Source organism: Zootoca vivipara, chromosome 2 (assembly GCF_965207765.1).
Source record: "Zootoca vivipara chromosome 2, rZooViv2.hap1.1, whole genome shotgun sequence".
In the NCBI taxonomy this organism is placed as follows: domain Eukaryota; kingdom Metazoa; phylum Chordata; class Lepidosauria; order Squamata; family Lacertidae; genus Zootoca; species Zootoca vivipara.
Genome location: NC_142584.1, coordinates 101,965,383 through 101,982,879, shown reverse-complemented (window position 1 = coordinate 101,982,879; position 17,497 = coordinate 101,965,383). Strand labels below are relative to the sequence as shown.

The following is a 17,497-nucleotide window of genomic DNA, read 5'->3' as shown; positions in this document are numbered from 1 at the left end:
CAGATTCGTTTTTCTTTGGTTTGGTTGGTTTTTTTTGCTCTCTCGAAATTATTCCAACATGCACAGGAGTAAATGAAAATGAAGAAGCATCTCTGAAAGAAAGAAAACTTTTTTAGAATCACTGGTTGGAATTTTCTAAGCAACCAAAATAATGACAGTGCTGCAATGAACTTCGTCAGGATTTAGGGATCGATATTACACATGGCAGCTGGGCTGGGCTAGAGGAATATAATTGTGAAGAGTTGCATCTTCCGTAGAATAAGAAGGGCCAGCTGGCACGCTGCAGGCCAGATCCAGCCCTTGAAACAATTTGATCTGGTCCTCTGAGGCCCTGCCAAATGCTTTTCGAATCGGGTTAAAAAGCAAATCTTGCTTTACAATTTCGCTTGTAAGGGGAAGAAGTAGTGAGTCTGCACGTATGTTTCATATGCATTTTATTGTATTGCTGTTGCATTTGCATTGTGGAGATGCACAAATGCCACTGCGGATCTCCCATCCTTCGGGGAATGTTTCACGAAGCCACCCTACCCCTCCCAGGCTTATGACCTCATACCATCTGAGCACTTGTGTTCTGCGTCTGCTTAGCGCTCATAGATGCCAGAACACCCTTTGCACTCCCAGCCTCCAGATGAGCACTCGGGACAACAGAGGGTTCTCTTAAGAACATAGGAGCCGGCCTTCTCTGCCATTAAAACAAACAAAAAGCTAGTTTCTCGTGGATGCAGATAAACAATTTTTTAAAAGTATTTAGAAATGTACAATTGCAGCAGTCTCTCTCGCTTTGTGTTTGTGCATGGGGCTTGTAGTAAACACAAATATAACCGGATGTCCCTTATACAATGAAATACATGAGGACAGGAAACGTGAGAGAAACAGTATTATAAATATGACAAAGTAAGATGCCTTTAAGGTCATGTTTTAGAGCTGGCACAGAAAGCAGTTCTGGAACATGGCATTCAGGTGTGTGTTTGTGTGCGTTCAATAATTGTTGCAACCTTGCTTGCGAACAACCTGAAGGGTTTTTAATTAAAAAGTCATTAAGTCTTGCTTTTGCTTCTTCAGTGATGTCAAAGGGAGGGAAGGAGGTTTCTGCCTCTGGCAGATAAAGGAGGCTTGCGCCAGCGTGTTTTCCCCTACAGTGTTTGGTTATTTATTTTTTAAAAGCATACTGCTCAGTTAAAGAACCAAAAAATTAAAAAAAAATATATAAGTGGCCTATATGAAAGCAGTAAAAGCACAAAAACGTTCGGGAAAGTTTTTTTTTTAAAGGGTGGGTGATAAATGACCTTCCCGGGGCGCAAGCCTGGGCAGTGTGTATGGAGGTCTTGGGCTACCCAGACAACAAGACCACCCTCTCAGCCTCACTGATGTGGTCCAAAGGAAAGCAGAGCAATTCCTTTGGCACCAGCCTGGCTGCAGGAGTTGCCGGAATAGTGGCAGAGGGTTGTTAATGTGTTTCACTACAAAAGTGAAATAGCTTGCCTGCCCTCTGCTTTGCAACAGCTGCCTGGTTACTACAAAATAGGCTCATTAATTTTGTGAGGCGACTGCGATAAGTAAGAGGCTGTTTCAGTGACCTGCATGGCTAGCCGTTTTACCAAACTCTCCCAAATAAAATAATCCCAGAAGGTGGAATGCAAGAGGGGGAAATGCGGAATTCTGAAGACATTGGAGGCCTGCAAAACTCAACTGAAGGCTAAAAATATTTCTAAACGTCAAGCAGAGGCCCTGCTAGCTTCATCTAAGGCAGTGTTTCCCAACCTTGTGCCTCCAGCTGTTTTCGGACTACAATTCCCATCATTCCTGACCACTGGTCTTGCTAGCTAGGGATGATGGGAGTTGTAGTCCCAAAACATCTGGAGGCACAAGGTTGGGAAACACTGATCTAAGGTTCGCTTGATTCTTTACTCAAACCCTTTCCAGCATTTCAATCCAGTTAGCAGCAGATTTGGAGGGTTCCAGCACCAATAAATTCTGCGTCCCTCCCAAAAAGCTGTTCTCCCCCTCATATATTTATCCATTGACAAACCAACAACACCAATAGTTTCAATAAGACAATGTGGCACCACACGTTTTTATTTGCAATGGCTAGAATTGCTCGACGTACAAATAGCAGAATCTTAAAAATAAAAATTAAGCGGCGCCATTTAAAAATAGAACATAGTGTGGGGAAGGAAGATAGACCCATCACCTCTTGGATTCCGAAGGAAACTATACAAGGGCAACAGCTTTACTTGCAAATGACTCTTTTTGTTTAAAGTACCAATCTCAAGGATGCCCTGGAGCTACATTGGTAGCGTATTATTCTTGCGAATGAGCTACAGGTACAGCATAACTGCTATGTGTGAGGAAACAAATGCTCTATTCAACTTGTAGTTCGATTACAAACTCATTAGGTGGCCTTTTGTCAAGCTGTTATGATCCCTCCTTCCGTCTTCACCTCAGCTTGAGGATATTACCTTTTTATTCTGTGCCTCTTCTCCCCGACTTCAGGGCTCCATTGTTCTTTGCCCCCACCCCCTGTGCATTCTACCCCAACAACAAATGAAGCAGCTTGGGATGAGGGAAGGTGACAGCTCAAGGATCACCAGATGAGCTGCAGGGCTGAGTGTAGATTTGAATCCAAGACTCCTCGGTCCTAGTTTTGATGTTCTAACCACAGTCACACATGCAGCCTCTTGCTCTTTAACGCCAGCAGAGGACTTTCCCCATTCCTTTACTGCGCTCCTTTAATTTATTCACAAGATCATTATTTATTGTTCTTTGTTCCTCAGCCACTCCCCCCCCCCCCCCGGGGGTAGGAGCTCAAAGTGCTGCACAATAATCATAAAAATAAAATATGCATAAAACCACAAAACCCTTATCAACAATGAAATACAATTCAACAGACCTAGACTGCTGAACTGCAGTCAGTCCAGCCGTGTAGAAACTTATGTTCTAAGTTTTCAAGAATGATAACAGCATGTGTGGTGGTGGTGGTGGTGAGCCACTTTTCCACCAGGATGGAATTCCTCAACCAGGGAGACACCACCAAGAAGTCTCTGCTTTGCATCACGGCCCCACGGCCCACGTCTCTCCAAAGGACCACAAGCACAGCTTTGCCATCTCAAAGCCTAAACTGACAGAAACTGAGGAAGGCACTTAAATTTTAAGTACCACGCTTATATCAAGCCACTTGGGGTTTTGTGCCGATCCCTTGAATCGGGCGCAGTTAGCTCATAGGCAGCCCATGCAGTGCTTTAAGGATAGGTGAAACACGAGCCCCTCTTGCTGCCCCATGTTCTTACCTGGCAGCAGCAGTAGCTTTTGCAAAGTCTTCAAGGTAAGCCCCACATGGGGTGCACTGTAGTAGTCTATCGCTAAAAAAAAGGCGAGATACATATGTATCCCCTGCTTCCTTCAAGGAGCTTCACATGACATACATGGCTTCCCCCCACATTTTAACCTAATAACAATTCACTGTGGTAGGTTAGCAGAGGTACCGTGGACGGAGCCATTGTTCCTTTTATAGGCAGGGAATGAACTTGCATCCCTTCCCCACTTCGAAGCATCTGAATTGCAAATTATTTGCTTAAAAGTGCTCTTCCTAAATTGCACACTCTCGCAAGCTGATTAAATGGAAGCGACGCAGGTTGAACTCGATCATTAGCTTAATTTCAGCTTTGTGTGTTTCTGCTAGCCTGGCGCCTGTGTGAAATTTAATTTAAAACATCTATACCCCTGTCTTTTCTTTGCAGGATCTTCAATTTAGTGCAAGCTCTGTCACCACAGTGAGATTTTAAATTAGAGGTTGTGAGGTGGGTTTGAGAGACCTACAATTACATCCTAAGGCTCTGGTGGTTCTTAAAGGCATCTTTCCGAGTTTCTCTTTCTTTTTACAGGTTAGGCACTTGGAGAATAGTTATGTTTCCCTGAAAGTATTAAAAACAAGAATCATAATTATGGACCATTCCATGCCTCTGCTTGGAAATGGTGCAGCTTGCATTCCACTCCAGATTTACATTGCAAACCCTGCTTGCAAAAGGAACAACTGGGAGCCCCAATCTAATGCTCCCCATTGCTCCTTTGCAGCCGCGGCTTTACCTGAGGTCATATGACATCAAGTGAGTGACAGGTGGGTGTGGCCAGGCCCTGAGAAGAGCCATAGCAATCCCTTCTGCCATCACCGGAATTCTGCCATCGATAAAGTTGCTATAGGGGTTTTTGTACAACTGCTACCCCCCTTGGTCCTGGTCCGGATCCTAAAGCAAGGAAGGGAATTGTGGCGCTCCTAGCTTCGGTCAACATGGCCAGTGGTCAAGGATGATGAGAGCTGTAGTTCAGCCATATCTGGAGGGTCACAGGTTCCCCAATCCCAGCCCTAAAACTGGCACATACCTTGTCAGCAAGGGCTGCTGTGCACAGCGAAATAAAACAAAACTTGGCTTATTTGGTGAAGTTAAAAGGCGTCTGAATTGTTCAGATTCGCTGGCTGCCTTCCGCTTGCCAGGAAAACTCAAGAGAGTGTTTTGATGGACAAGACTCAATAGGCAGTCGGCCACTACATTTTATGGGTTTACATTAATCAATAAATGTCGGTGTTGCTTTGAGAGCAGCGGGGGTGGGGGTGAGGAGCTGCTTCTCTGCTTCATTTCCTCCTTTCACAGCTTGGACAGGGCGTTCTGGAAAAGTGGCTTCAAATACGTCTTGAAGATCCGGTCGTCCTGTTGGGGAGACAGAAAGTGAGTGTCAATCGCATAGACGGTCAGCTACTCAGGACAGAAAGCAGAAGCCATTGTGGAGGAGTCAACTTCTTGTTGCTTCCTTCTTTAGTGTCAAGACTGAACAGGGTAAAGGCAGGGCTTATGGGCTCTTGCCCAGCTGCAGAGTTCAGCAATGGAACCAGTATGAAGGTCATATTTGGAAAAGGTGCTGTAGGAAGACATATGCTTATGCGTAGTGTGTTCCTGCAGCGGCTAAGATAAAAGCCACATACATCACCTAATAATGCTCGGACCCAGGTGGCGCTGTGGGTTAAACCACTGAGCCTAGGGCTTGCTGATCAGAAGGTCGGCGGTTCGAATCCCTGTGACGGGGTGAGCTCCCGTTGCTTGGTCCCAGCTCCTGCCAACCTAGCAGTTCGAAAGCACGTCAAAATGAAAGTAGATAAAAAGGAACCGCTACAGCGGGAAGGTAAACTGCGTTTCCATGTGCTGCTCTGGTTCGCCAGAAGCGGCTTTGTCATGCTGGCCACATGACCTGGAAGCTGTACGCCGGCTCCCCCGGCCAATAATGTGAGATGAGCGCGCAACCCCAGAGTCGGTCACTACTGGAACTAATGGTCAGGGGTCCGTTTACCTTTACCTTTACCTAAGTGCTGAGGAGGAATTAAAGAACCTCTTAAAGAGGGTGAAAGAGGAGAGCGCAAAATATGGTTTGAAGCTCAACATAAAAAAAACCAAGATCTTGGCCACTGGTCCCATCACCTCCTGGCAAATAGAAGGAGAAGAAATGGAGGCAGTGAGAGATTTTACTTTCTTAGGTTCCACGATCACTGCAGATGGTGACAGCAGTCACATAATTAAAAGACGCCTGCTACTTGGGAGAAAAGTGATGACAGCATCTTAAAAAGCAGATACATCACCTTGCCAACAAAGGTCTGTATAGTTAAAGCTATGGTTTTCCCAGTAGTGATGTATGGAAGTGAGAGCTGGACCATAAAGAAGGCTGATCGCCGAAGAATTGATGCTTTCGAATTATGGTGCTGGAGGAGACTCTTGAGAGTCCCATGGACTGCAAGAAGACCAAACCTATCCATTCTGAAGGAAATCAGCCCTGAGTGCTCACTGGAAGGACAGATCCTGAAGCTGAGGCTCCAATACTTTGGCCACCTCATGAGAAGAGAAGACTCCCTGGGAAAGACCCTGATGTTGGGAAAGAATGAGGGCACAAACAAGGAGAAGGGGACGACAGAGGACGAGATGGTTGGACAGTGTTCTCGAAGCTACCAACATGAGTCTGACCAAACTGCAGGTGGCAGTGGAAGACAGGAGTGCCTGGCGTGCTCTGGTCCATGGGGTCACGAAGAGTCGGACACGACTAAACGACTAAACAGCAACAAAGTGCTGAACATTATTTTGCCAAGACCAGCCTTTCCTGCACCTGCTAGCAAAGCAATTGCCTATTACTTATTGGCTGCTTTTCTCTTAAGGAGCTCAAGGTGGCATATGTGGTTCTTTTAATCCCTACAACAACCCTGTGGGGAAGGTTAGGCTGAGAGGCAGTGACTGTCTCCCAAAGTCACCCAGTGAGCTTCGTGGCCGAGTGGGGATTTGAACCCTGGTCTCCCAGGTCCTAGTCCAGCACTCAAACCACTACACCACACTGGAGCTCCTAAATGGTGCTCTTTTAGACTACTGATGCCTCTTCCTGCTCTTTATTCCTTTCTGCCACTAGGAGCATGTCAGCTGTGTCCTCCTAAGGCCCTCAGGAGGAATGCAGCTTTCAACTGCATGAGGGTCAGGCTCCCGAGCCTTGCAAATAAGCAGGGCTCTGCACTGAGCTGTCTCGTTCTCCCTTGGAAATATGCAAGAGAGAAACATGCCTGTATTTTACTGACATTACTAATACCTGTGCCAGAGTAACCCAAACTCTGCAGCAAGAAAACCTGGATTTTGTTAAGTGCACAGTTAAGCAAATCGTGCAGATGATTTTCCTATTTTGCAGAATCTAGCCTCAGTTCTTGAATCATGGTTTAAAGGAAACCCACAACCGCTGCCCCGTTTCTCCCTCTGATTTTAGTCAAGAGCTATGCCCCTCTTCGGCTTCCCTGTGATTCTGGTTTTGCTGCTTGGGGGGGAAATCCAAGGAATAGCTTGGAGAATTACGCTCACTCTGTTGGCTCCTGGGAGTCCTATTAAGCTCCCACTGTGGCGTTGAAGATCGTTAGATGCTGACAATGTACTTTCATGCTTTTCCCTGCAGTCGCCAGAGCTAGAAAATGGCCTTTCCTAAAAATAAATGTGCCCCATAGCAAATTTGGTGTGCCCCCTCACCCTTCTGCACAGCATTGTGGAGCGCACACAACCCTTTATATATAACTGTACCTCAACTCTCATCTCTTTCTATTTCTCCATCTTTCTGTGCATCAGCTGATCTGTGTTCTTTTCACTCATTGCAGCTTTTTTTTTTGCTAATGCCACATCGCCCCTCAACTCTCCTTATTTCCCCCACCTTCTCCAAAGCTCCGGTCAGCCCTCCCCTAAAAATAAAGCTTGCCCCGAACCACCCCAAACTCACTCCCCCCCTGCACTTTTTGGCTCCAGTTAACACTTCCCTGCCCTGTTCCATCTACTGTTTACGATGCTCAGGGCTGCTTGTATTTTGGGCTAAATCAATCACAACAGTCCAGAATTCTGCACCATGCGAATCCAAACTATGCAATGCGGGACGCTAAGCTGCATTAAGTTATGCAAATTGATCTCCATATTTATTTTTTTGTTTACTTTAGCCTCTAAAGGTGAAATCCACCTTGGTGTTTTTCTTTCTAACAGATCTTTATCTCTATCCCAAACATTAAACAATGATTTTCTTACAATATGACATTTAAAACCTTTATGGACCTTAATCTTATCATACCACAAATATGCATGCCATCCAAACGCATTGTCAAAACCTTCTAAACCTAAAACATCAGTATTATCAAGCAGAAACCATTCTTTCATCCAGCAAAATGCTATGGCTTCAAAATATAGTTTTGAATCTGGCAATGAGAAGCCTCCTCTTTCTTTCGTATCTGTTAATAATTTATATTTAATTCTGGGTTTCTTCCCCTGCCATATAAACCTTGATAATGCTTTTTGCTATTCTTTAAAACATCCTAGCTTTTCCACAATAGGTAATGCTTGAAACAAAAACAACATTTTTGGCAATACATTCATTTTTATCACTGAAATTTGGCCTAGCAAAGATAGTTTCAAATTGGTCCATATATCTAAATCTCTTTTAATTTCGTTCCACAATTTTTCATAATTATTTTTAAATGTTTAATTTGTGCTCCATCTGCATAGCTTAAACACAAATGTGCTTTCCATAATATTTCGACTCGATATTGAAAGCAGGCTTTGCCCTGCTCTAGTGCAGCATGACAATTCACGTTAAAGGGGGAAGCACAGGTAGGCCACTCCTTTAAGTTGTCTGGCTGCCTGTTGACTTTGGCATGCACTGTTCTCACCTGGTGATTGGTTGGTGACTTCTTGGCCCACTCGTAAAGCCTCTGATAGGCTTGACCGTCATAGCAGCCAATGGCTGAATTTAAATTTGCGTCTGAGAAATCAAATGCATCCACTAAGGGCACAGCATCTTTCCTGAAACAGAGCAAAGGAAACTTAATGAGCTCCAATATACGAGTCACAATTTCTACTCCAATACAAAACCAAATAAAAACCCTTAATACTTGCTCTTCACCCTAGAAGCGCCAGAAAGGTTTTTTTTGTTCCTTTGGCAGCATAAACATTAACTTTGTCCAGTTCTGGGCACCACAATTTAAGGAGGATATTGACAAGCTGCAATGTGTGTACAGGAGGGCAACCAAATGGATCATAAGTCAATGAGAAAATGTTGAAGGAGCTGGGTATATTTAGTCTGGCGGGGGGGGGGGAAGGAGCCTGAGAGGGGATATGATAGCCATCTTCAAATATCTAAAGGGGTGTCACATGGAAGATGGGGCAAGCTTGTTTTCTCCTGCTCTGGAAGGTAGGACTCGAACCAATGGCTTCAAGTTACAAGAAAGGAGGTTCCGTCTAAATATCACAAAGAAGAACTTTCTGACAGTAAGAGCTGTTCAACAGTGGAACAGTCTCCCTTGGGAGGTGGTGGACTCTCCTTCATTGGAGGTTTGTAAGCTGAGGTTGGATGGCCATCTGTCCTGGATGATCTAGCTGAGATTCCTGCATTTCAAGGGCTTGGACTAGATGTCCCTCGGGGTCCCCTTCCAACTCCACAATTCTAGCAATATCCTACTACAGTAAGAGCAGGGCTGCAACACTGATAATTTGGCTAATGAAGACAAAGACAGAGGGAGCCCCCCTTTTTAAAGCAGGACCTAGAACATTTACAGCTTAGAAGGAAGTGCCAGGATCCTGAACTGGACTGCAAGCAAATTGGCAGGCAGTGCAAGTAAGCCAAAACTGGAGCGAGGTCCTTACTCTTTTGTTCCCATAGTCATTAAGAACAAGGTAAACTTGTAGTCTGTAAAATCCGGATGGCCCTGCGCTGGCTACTTGAGTGAAGTTTTCAAACAGCCTTCAAGGGCTGTTCCATGTAAAGTGCATTGTGGTAGTCTAGATCAAATGGCATTGTAAATCAGGGAGCACAAGCCTGTGGCCTGCCAGGCGTTGTTGGACTCCCAATTCCTATCAGCTCCAGCCAGGAGGACCAACGGTTGGGGATAATGGGAACTGTGATTCAGCCACAGCAGGATGGCTGTAAGTTTCCTACCCCTCTCATAAATGAACTAATTGCAGGCTAAAAGATCTGGTGGGTGGGGTGATCCGACAGGAGACTGTCCTTAGTGCCTTTTTATTTACATATTTTGGCTACTCTACCTCCGTTGCTAGATAGTCAATCTGTCCATCGATTGCACAAATAAATCTGTTCTCAGAGCTAGGTATGTAAGATACCACTTTGATATGCAGGGCCACCCGCTGCTTTAGGTTTTATAACCCAGATTAAACCTTGTAGTGTTATTCTATGCTGGGTAGATACAGTATATTGTGGTCCCAGACAAATGAAATGGGATAACTGAACATAACAAGAAAATGTAAGTTTCACAAGGAAGCCAACAGAACAATTTACTTTGCCATCTATCTGTTAAGATTAAGAAATAATAATAATAATAATAATAATAATCTATTATTATTATCTGGGCGGCTCCCAACCGAATATTAAAAACACAATACAGCATTAAACATTAATAACATCCCTAAACAGGGCTGCCTTCCGATGTCTTTTCAAAGTAAAGTTTATTGCCTTGACATCTGATGGGAGGGCGTTCCACAGGGTGGGCACCACTACCGAGAAGGCCCTCTGCCTGGTTCCCTGTAACCTCACTACTTGCCAGTGAGGGAACCGCCAGAAGGCCCTCGGAGCTGGTCTCTTTAATTTCAATTCAGCCAAGATAATCCGTTAATGGCATGCTAACATAGCTTTATCTTTTAATGCCTTTACGCTTTGTGGTGAAGTCACGACATCATAGTCCTTATTGAAACTGATTTGATAAAAGTCTTTGGAGTAAATATTTCCGACTTCTTTAAAAAGCCCACGCAGCTGATTTTGAATCAAAACCACCCGAGAGCGCTGATGCGTCCATTTCCGTTGGGAAACGGAGAGGTCGCGGCTTCTGTGCTTTTCAAAATTTCAGAGCCGGCAGGAACGCAACACTTATTGCAATATCTTTATCTGATTTTTTTTATATTAAAAACAGACAAGATCTTGATAAGCCACAAGAGACGTCATCAGAGTAGGAAACTGACCAAAAGGTCGAAGAGACATTTTCTGTTTGAAGGGTAAATAATGGCTTTGTAGCTTCAATGCCATTCAAGCACACCAAACTGATGAAGGACACATACGTTTAAAGCACTCCTAAACCACTTGAACAGCTATCCACGCCTCAAAGGACCCTGGGAACTGTAGTTTCTTAAGGATGCTGACAGATATTAGGAGCTACAATTCTCAGAATGCTTAAACATTCCATCCCTCTTCCAAGGAACTCTGGGAATTGTAGTCCTGCAAGTTCCCCTCTTCACCCATCCTAATGATGGGCAGATTGCTAGTTTCATATACAGTATTGTTTAATGACTGTTACAACACAAAGTATGTTCCAAACATGGAACCAACCGCATTAAGCCCTTAGCAGAAAAGGAGAATAACCTCACCGAACGACAGCCAGGAGATCCAGGTACGATTCGGTCACCATGTCGGTTTGCTTTGTAGAAAGGTAGCCATCCTGCACAAAGTCTCCCAAGTCAGAGAAAATCCCATGCAGGGCATAGAGGTCGCAGAGATGCTTAAGGACCCTCTGGATGGCAACCTCTTTTCCAAATGTCTCCAACGCTTTGACAAATTTTTCCACCACGATGTATTGGATGTGAGCCTGGCAAAGTAAAAACAGCTAGAAGCAAGCACCATTCACCTCTGTGCGATAACTCGCCTTGGGGGGGGGGGGGAAGCGGTGGCATTGTGGAACTAGGTTCCATTCCTGGGCTATATGCTTTCTCATTTCAAGGTCACAGCTGCCAGGAATTGTCTCTAGCCTAATTTTTAGATAGGATTGCCAGACTCAATAGAGGGCAGGAGTTCTGTGCCTTTAATTGCCCTGCTCTCTTTTGAGTCTGGAAACCTTAAAGAGAAACCAGCAGACCCTTTGCTTGGAAATTAAACAAAGGGTCTGCTGGTTTCTCTTTAAGGTTTCCAGACTCAGAAGAGAGCAGGGCAATTAAAGGCGCAGAAGTCCTGTCCTCTATTGAGTCTGGCAACCCTATTGTTAGAGGTCACACCCACACCGTTCATTTAAAGCACCGTTATGGCTCTGTGAGAGGTCTCCTAACAACTCTCAGCATACGGCAGATCCCAGGTTTATTTGGGGGAAGAGGGGGTTTAAATGCATGGTGTAGATATGACCCCAATATCAAGGTGACTGCAGTGCCCTTCAGACTCAGCCCCCAGCTGAGTGGGAGCTGATTCTCTCCAATATGCCCCAACATGACTGGGGGCCATAGCTGCCAAGTTTTCCCTTTTCTCGCGAGGAAGCCTATTCAGCATAAGGGAAAATCCCTTAAAAAAAGGGATATCTTGGCAGCTATGCTGGGGGCTGTGTTTCCACAGCAAAGCAGAGGCCAGGAGCAAAGGCATGAGGCTGCAAATCCCTTCCTCGCTTCTTTCCCAAAACCTCCACTCCATTACTCTGTCCATTGCAGAGTCCTGCTTCCACAACTCTTAAATCATGAGCTGGGTGAGGTGGACTGAATTTATGCATCGCTTTCCACAGCAGAAAGTCCCGAAATGATTCACAGTGAGACAAAATGATCTCTCGCTGGTTCTTTCTACAGTTCATCATCACACACACACACTTAGGGAAAGTCGTAGCTCGGGGGGAAGATCACCTGAGGGCCCCCGGTTCAATCCTTGGCATCTCCATGTAAGGTTGCTTTTATTTATCCGTTTCATAAAATGTATAGACTACTGGATTGTTGTTTTTGTTTTTTTAAAACCCACCTCAAAGCGGTTTACGAAAAGACTCCCCCAGAGTTTGCTGGATTCTAACTCCTATCAGTCCTGGCCAGAATGATCAGTCGCCAGGGATTATGGGAGATGAAGTCCAGCAAGATCTTGAGGGTCAAAGGTTAGCCACTCCTCCTTTAACAAGGTACTGTTTAGATTTAGACCTAGAAACATCAGTATCATGTTCTTATACAAAACAGGGTTTTTAAAAAATGGGATCTGGATGCAACACAATATGATGTACTGTTTATTATTATTATTATTATTATTATTATTATTATTATTATTATTGGCTTAGCTTTTCAAGTGCAGTTTGGGAGACAGGATTCCTGGCAGAAGAGCCAGTAGTGGGTGAAGCTACAAAGTTTTTACCAACCATGGCAGCCTGGGCAAGTTGGACGGAGCACCTGTTCCAAGCGTCGTGCTGTGCCATTCCCTGCTGAACAAGACCCTGGAGTTTGACAGCTGCGTTTCTTGCAACTCTATAGGGAAAGATTAAAATAATAATAATAATTTGTTATTTATACCCCGCTCATCCGGCTGGGTTTCCCCAGCCACTCTGGGTGGCTCCCAACAGAATATTAAAAACACGACAAAACATCAAACATTAAAAACTCCCCTAAACAGGGCTTCCTTCAGATGTCTTCTAAAAGTCAGATGCCGTAGTTGTTTATTTCCTTGACATCTGATGGGAGGGCGTTCCACAGGGCGGGTGCCACCACCGAGAAGGCCCTCTGCCTGGTTCTCTGTAACCTCACTTCTTGCAGTGAGGGAACCGCCAGAAGGCCCTTGGAGCTGGAACTCCCGTATCCAGGCAGAATGATGGGGGTGGAGACGCTCCTTCAGTAACTACTATAGACACCAAAAAAACTGTCAACAATTTTGCAAATATTTATGGCTATTTTTTAAAAAAAATGCCCCTAAATGGCAGAGACAAAGGTCTGGTCTGCACATGGAGGAGAATGAAGGTTGCAGAAATCTGGACTGTATCACGCAGGTGTCTTCACCAGTTTTGAATGGTCCATGATGTAAAGCACGAAAACAACTCCCTGCAAATTAAAACAGCTCTTAAAAAAATGTTGGAGCTTCCCCCCCCCTCAAAAAGTCATGTGGCCTAAAGTGATGGCAATCCCTCCTACCACCCTGTTTTGCCGAATGTATAGCTCGGGCAATATGCACACAAACCAGCCTCTCCTCACAGAAGCTCTTACCCTGCTTCTAGGTTACAAATAAGTCCCCTGTAATATGATGAATTTATCCTGCATCAGAACATTTGCATCTTGCTCTCATCTTGCATTTTTATTGCATTACCCATTTGCACCCTAAAGATTTGAATTTGCAACAAGGTAAAATACAACATAATAAACAAAAGAAGCAATAAAAATACAATTAAAAAATAATCTGTGTTTTTAATGCAGCCATGCCAGTTCACTGGTGGTGCACAGACTACAGTTCGAGAATCCCTGATATAAACCATTTTAAAAAGCATTCTAAAAACAGTTAACTAGTAATTTCAGGGTTCACGGGGAACAGTATCTTTCAGCCTTCAAATGGGGCTTATGTAATCAGCCCTTCATCAAGGGAGTTTGGGGGAGCAATTGTAATATCATAAAACAACCCCGTGAGGTAGGTGTGTAGACTGATACAACTTGGCCCACAGCCTTCCCTGATCACGATTACACCTTATTTGATCTCCTGTTGTTTATCATCCTGTGCCTTTAAGATGGGACATGCAAGAAATCTGCCCCCACCCCCTGAAAAAAAAACACCCAAGCAAAACTGTTGGGTTCCAGCATTTCTGTGCCAACCTGAATGCTCTGTGCCTATAAGCTTCCGTGTAAATGTCAGGATTGAGGAAGTCTCTCTTTTCCTGGGCTTGGCATTTTCCAAAGCTTTCAGAAGTCAGGTAAGCAACTGATGGAGGAAGGGGCTGGCCACTTTGTGCCATCCCAAGGCACTTTATCAGAAACCTAATGGCAAAGAAAATGAAAATTGAGCCACATCCTCATCCCAGAGGCATTTGCTGAACTATGCACCTTGTTTCCAAACACTTATTTCTCAGCGGTTAAAAAGCAGGGCCAACAGATAAGGCAACGTTTCTTTACGCCTCATGATACAAATAACTGGAAAACAGGATAGTTAATAGGCAGGCCAGGGGGTGAAAGATATCTAAGAACATGCATTATGGCTAGGTAAAGGTAAAGGGACCCCTGACCATTAGGTCCAGCCGTGACCGACTCTGGGGTTGCGGCACTCATCTCGCTCTATTGGCCGAGGGAGCCAGCGTACAGCTTCCAGGTCAATGTGGCCAGCATGACAAAGCCGCTTCTGGCGAACCAGAGCAGCACACAGAAACGCTGTTTACCTTCCTGCTGTAGCGGTACCTATTTATCTACTTGCACTTTGACGTGCTTTCGAACTGCTAGGTTCGAACTGCTAGGGACTGAGCAATGGGAGCTCACCCCGTCGCAGGGATTCGAACCGCTGACCTTCTGATCGGCAAGCCCTAGGCTCAGTGGTTTATCCCACAGCGCCACCCGCGTCCCTCATCATGGCTATATCTCAGGATATTGACACTGCTGCAGAATCTTCAGCAACTCTATCTTGCATTTTTTAAGTGTGCTGGGTTTGCACCCCTACTTGTTGCGGAGAAGACACAGAAAACATATTTGTCAGCATCACTATTCCAGAGTCTCCTACAAAGGCCCGCCCCCAGGAGGTCACTAGATAAGTCACTCAAAGACTCCGCTGAGTACAGACTTCCCGCAAAATACCTGCTGCCATCAGTAGGCCTCTCCCTTCATATTCTTACCCAAATACATCTGCACAAGCCACGTGGGAGGAGACGTATGAACCTTAGAATCCACCCAGACCAGAACACATACAGTTTAAATGCTAAGCAGACAATTAAGGAACACAACATCCAGAACAAGCAGTTATTGCATACAGAATATTCAAGGGTATTTCAAAAAACAGCTATCCTCTTTTACAGTTGCTTGCTCTGTCTGCCTGTCTCTTTCATCTCATTCTCCATTTCTCTCTGTCTCGTGCAGTCAGTCAACTGTCATTTTCCAATCAACGCTCAATTCGCTTAAGAGATTTCTAATCCCACTTTTCTTTAAAGATAATCCTAGAGTGGTGTTATCTGCCTATCACTCATTCGTAGCTCCACCCAACATTTGACTCAATTCCTCCACTGTCAATCGTTCTTCCACTCATTCTTCTGCCAGTCAGAGTCTGCAGAAGAGAGAAGAATTACACTGGCACACTTGAGCACTGCATATCCTGATTTTCGGCCCACTCCATCTCACACACCACCATCTTTCCTTAATCCTTATTTTAGTCCCCAGGCACAACAACAACAACAACAACAACCAAATTATGTAATCCTTCCATTTTCTGAAATTTGAAAATCCTGTTCCTTGAGCCTGCAAGAGGTTTTAGTTCTGGCCAAAATGACAACTTTTCCCTTCCCTCACAGAAGGTTGGCTGCAAAATACGCTTCAACAGCATTGACCGCCGAGCAATTGGAATGTGCCCTGAATTGGAATGTACAGTTCTCTACATGAGAAATGTAAACACCTGAAAAAGGATGCAACATGTGTCAGTTTCCTCCAGTTGCTGAGTTTGGAGCTGGTCGTTTCAGAATCTTGGAGTGTCGAGCACTCCCTTAAATAAATCAGCATGAGGTTGCTTGGGACACAACAACGTTGGCTGCCTAGTTTCAAGTAGAAGCACAGATTCACTGCTTGCTGACTTCTAAAACACTCTCTCTCTCTCTCTCTCTCTCTCTCTCTCTCACACACACACACACACACACACACACACACACACACACACACAAAATTCTGAGCAGAAGCATTTGTGAAACATATCACAGATTTGGATAGATATTCAGTGCGGTTACCTGGCTGTCTGCAGGAGGAGGACAGTGTTTTCCCCCTCATAGGTGCAACCAGCCACCTGCCTGGTGTATAAGGAAGGCAGGCCGCTGAGAAGAGAGTAGCCGTGCCCCCCACAGGCCTTCCGACAAACCTCGACTCCGGCCGAGCAGTAGTCTGTAGCGATGACTTTAATTCCTGAAGCAAGAGCATGAAGCTGTGAATTAAGGCAGAAAGAACAGTGTTAAGAGAGGACACTTCTGCATTTCCCATTCTACAGAACGGCATCTCTGGACCAGCGACATATGAAATGTCTGTAGGTTTATATCCTTTCCTACTATCATCCTACTCAGCTTAAATTCATAGGTCATCTTTTATGGCGGCGGGAGTGTTACCTGTCCTAAATTCTTGTGATAGGTTACATAACTTATTTGCAATCAGGCCAAAGAATAAGCATGACAGTGCTCTACAGTGGCTAAAGCATGTTTCGTTGATTCCTGTGGGAGTCAGTTAAAACCAACTAAGACCTTTTACTGGACACCAGCGAGGCCTGGATTTTGACTGGATTGTGACTCTGGTTTGTATTTATGGAATTAGCCACATAGTATGGAAGTGAGAGCTGGACCATAAAGCAGGCTGATCACCGAAGAATTGATGCTTTTGAATTATGGTGCTGGAGGAGACTCTTGAGAGTCCCATGGACTGCAAGAAGATCAAACCTCTCCATTCTGAAGGAAATCAGCCCTGAGTGCTCCCTGGAAGGACAGATCGTGAAGCTGAGGCTCCAATACTTTGGCCACCTCATGAGAAGAGAAGACTCCCTGGAAAAGACCCGGATGTTGGGAAAGATGGAGGGCACAAGGAGAAGGGGAGGGCAGAGGACGAGATGGTTGGACAGTGTTCTCAAAGCTATGAACATGAGTTTGACCAAACTGTGGGAGGCAGGGAAGACAGGAGTGCCTGGCGTGCTATGGTCCATGGGGTCACGAAGAGTCGGACACGACTAAACGACTAAACAACAATGATACTGGGAATATCTGACATGGCGGCTTCTGGATGTTGGTGGATTCCGGCTCCCCTCATACCCAGACAGCTTGGTCAATGGTCAGGAATGATGGGAGCTGGAGTCCAATGGCACCTGGAAGGCATTGCAATGAACTAAACCCTTAAACTGCAGGGGCCCACAAAGGTAAAATTCACTTACCATGTATTCAGTCACAGGAAAGGCACCGAGTACATGCTCCCCTGAAACCCTACCATTTCAAGACAGTATGTATGTTTGTAATGTAAAGCAGAGACATCACATTTTGGGAAATGTGGGAGAGGGCACTCAGCTTTGCCACCACCCAGAGTTTGAA

General features: G+C 45.0%; 1 protein-coding gene across 2 annotated transcripts in view; it reads right to left on the bottom strand.

The window, feature by feature from the left end:
• Positions 1–2,120: 2,120 nt before the first annotated feature.
• The window catches only part of ACOX2 (acyl-CoA oxidase 2), a 29,716-nt gene continuing 14,339 nt past the window's right edge, over positions 2,121–17,497 (bottom strand). For both annotated transcript variants that reach the window (XM_035106809.3, XM_088662623.1), the window contains 6 exons: positions 16,166–16,356; positions 14,067–14,228; positions 12,635–12,740; positions 10,914–11,131; positions 8,213–8,345; positions 2,121–4,703 (listed from right to left, as the gene is read on the bottom strand). In XM_035106809.3, the coding sequence (XP_034962700.2) occupies positions 4,641–4,703; positions 8,213–8,345; positions 10,914–11,131; positions 12,635–12,740; positions 14,067–14,228; positions 16,166–16,356 (873 nt within the window). In that variant the 3' untranslated portion in view covers positions 2,121–4,640. The remainder of the gene's footprint in view (positions 4,704–8,212; positions 8,346–10,913; positions 11,132–12,634; positions 12,741–14,066; positions 14,229–16,165; positions 16,357–17,497) is intronic.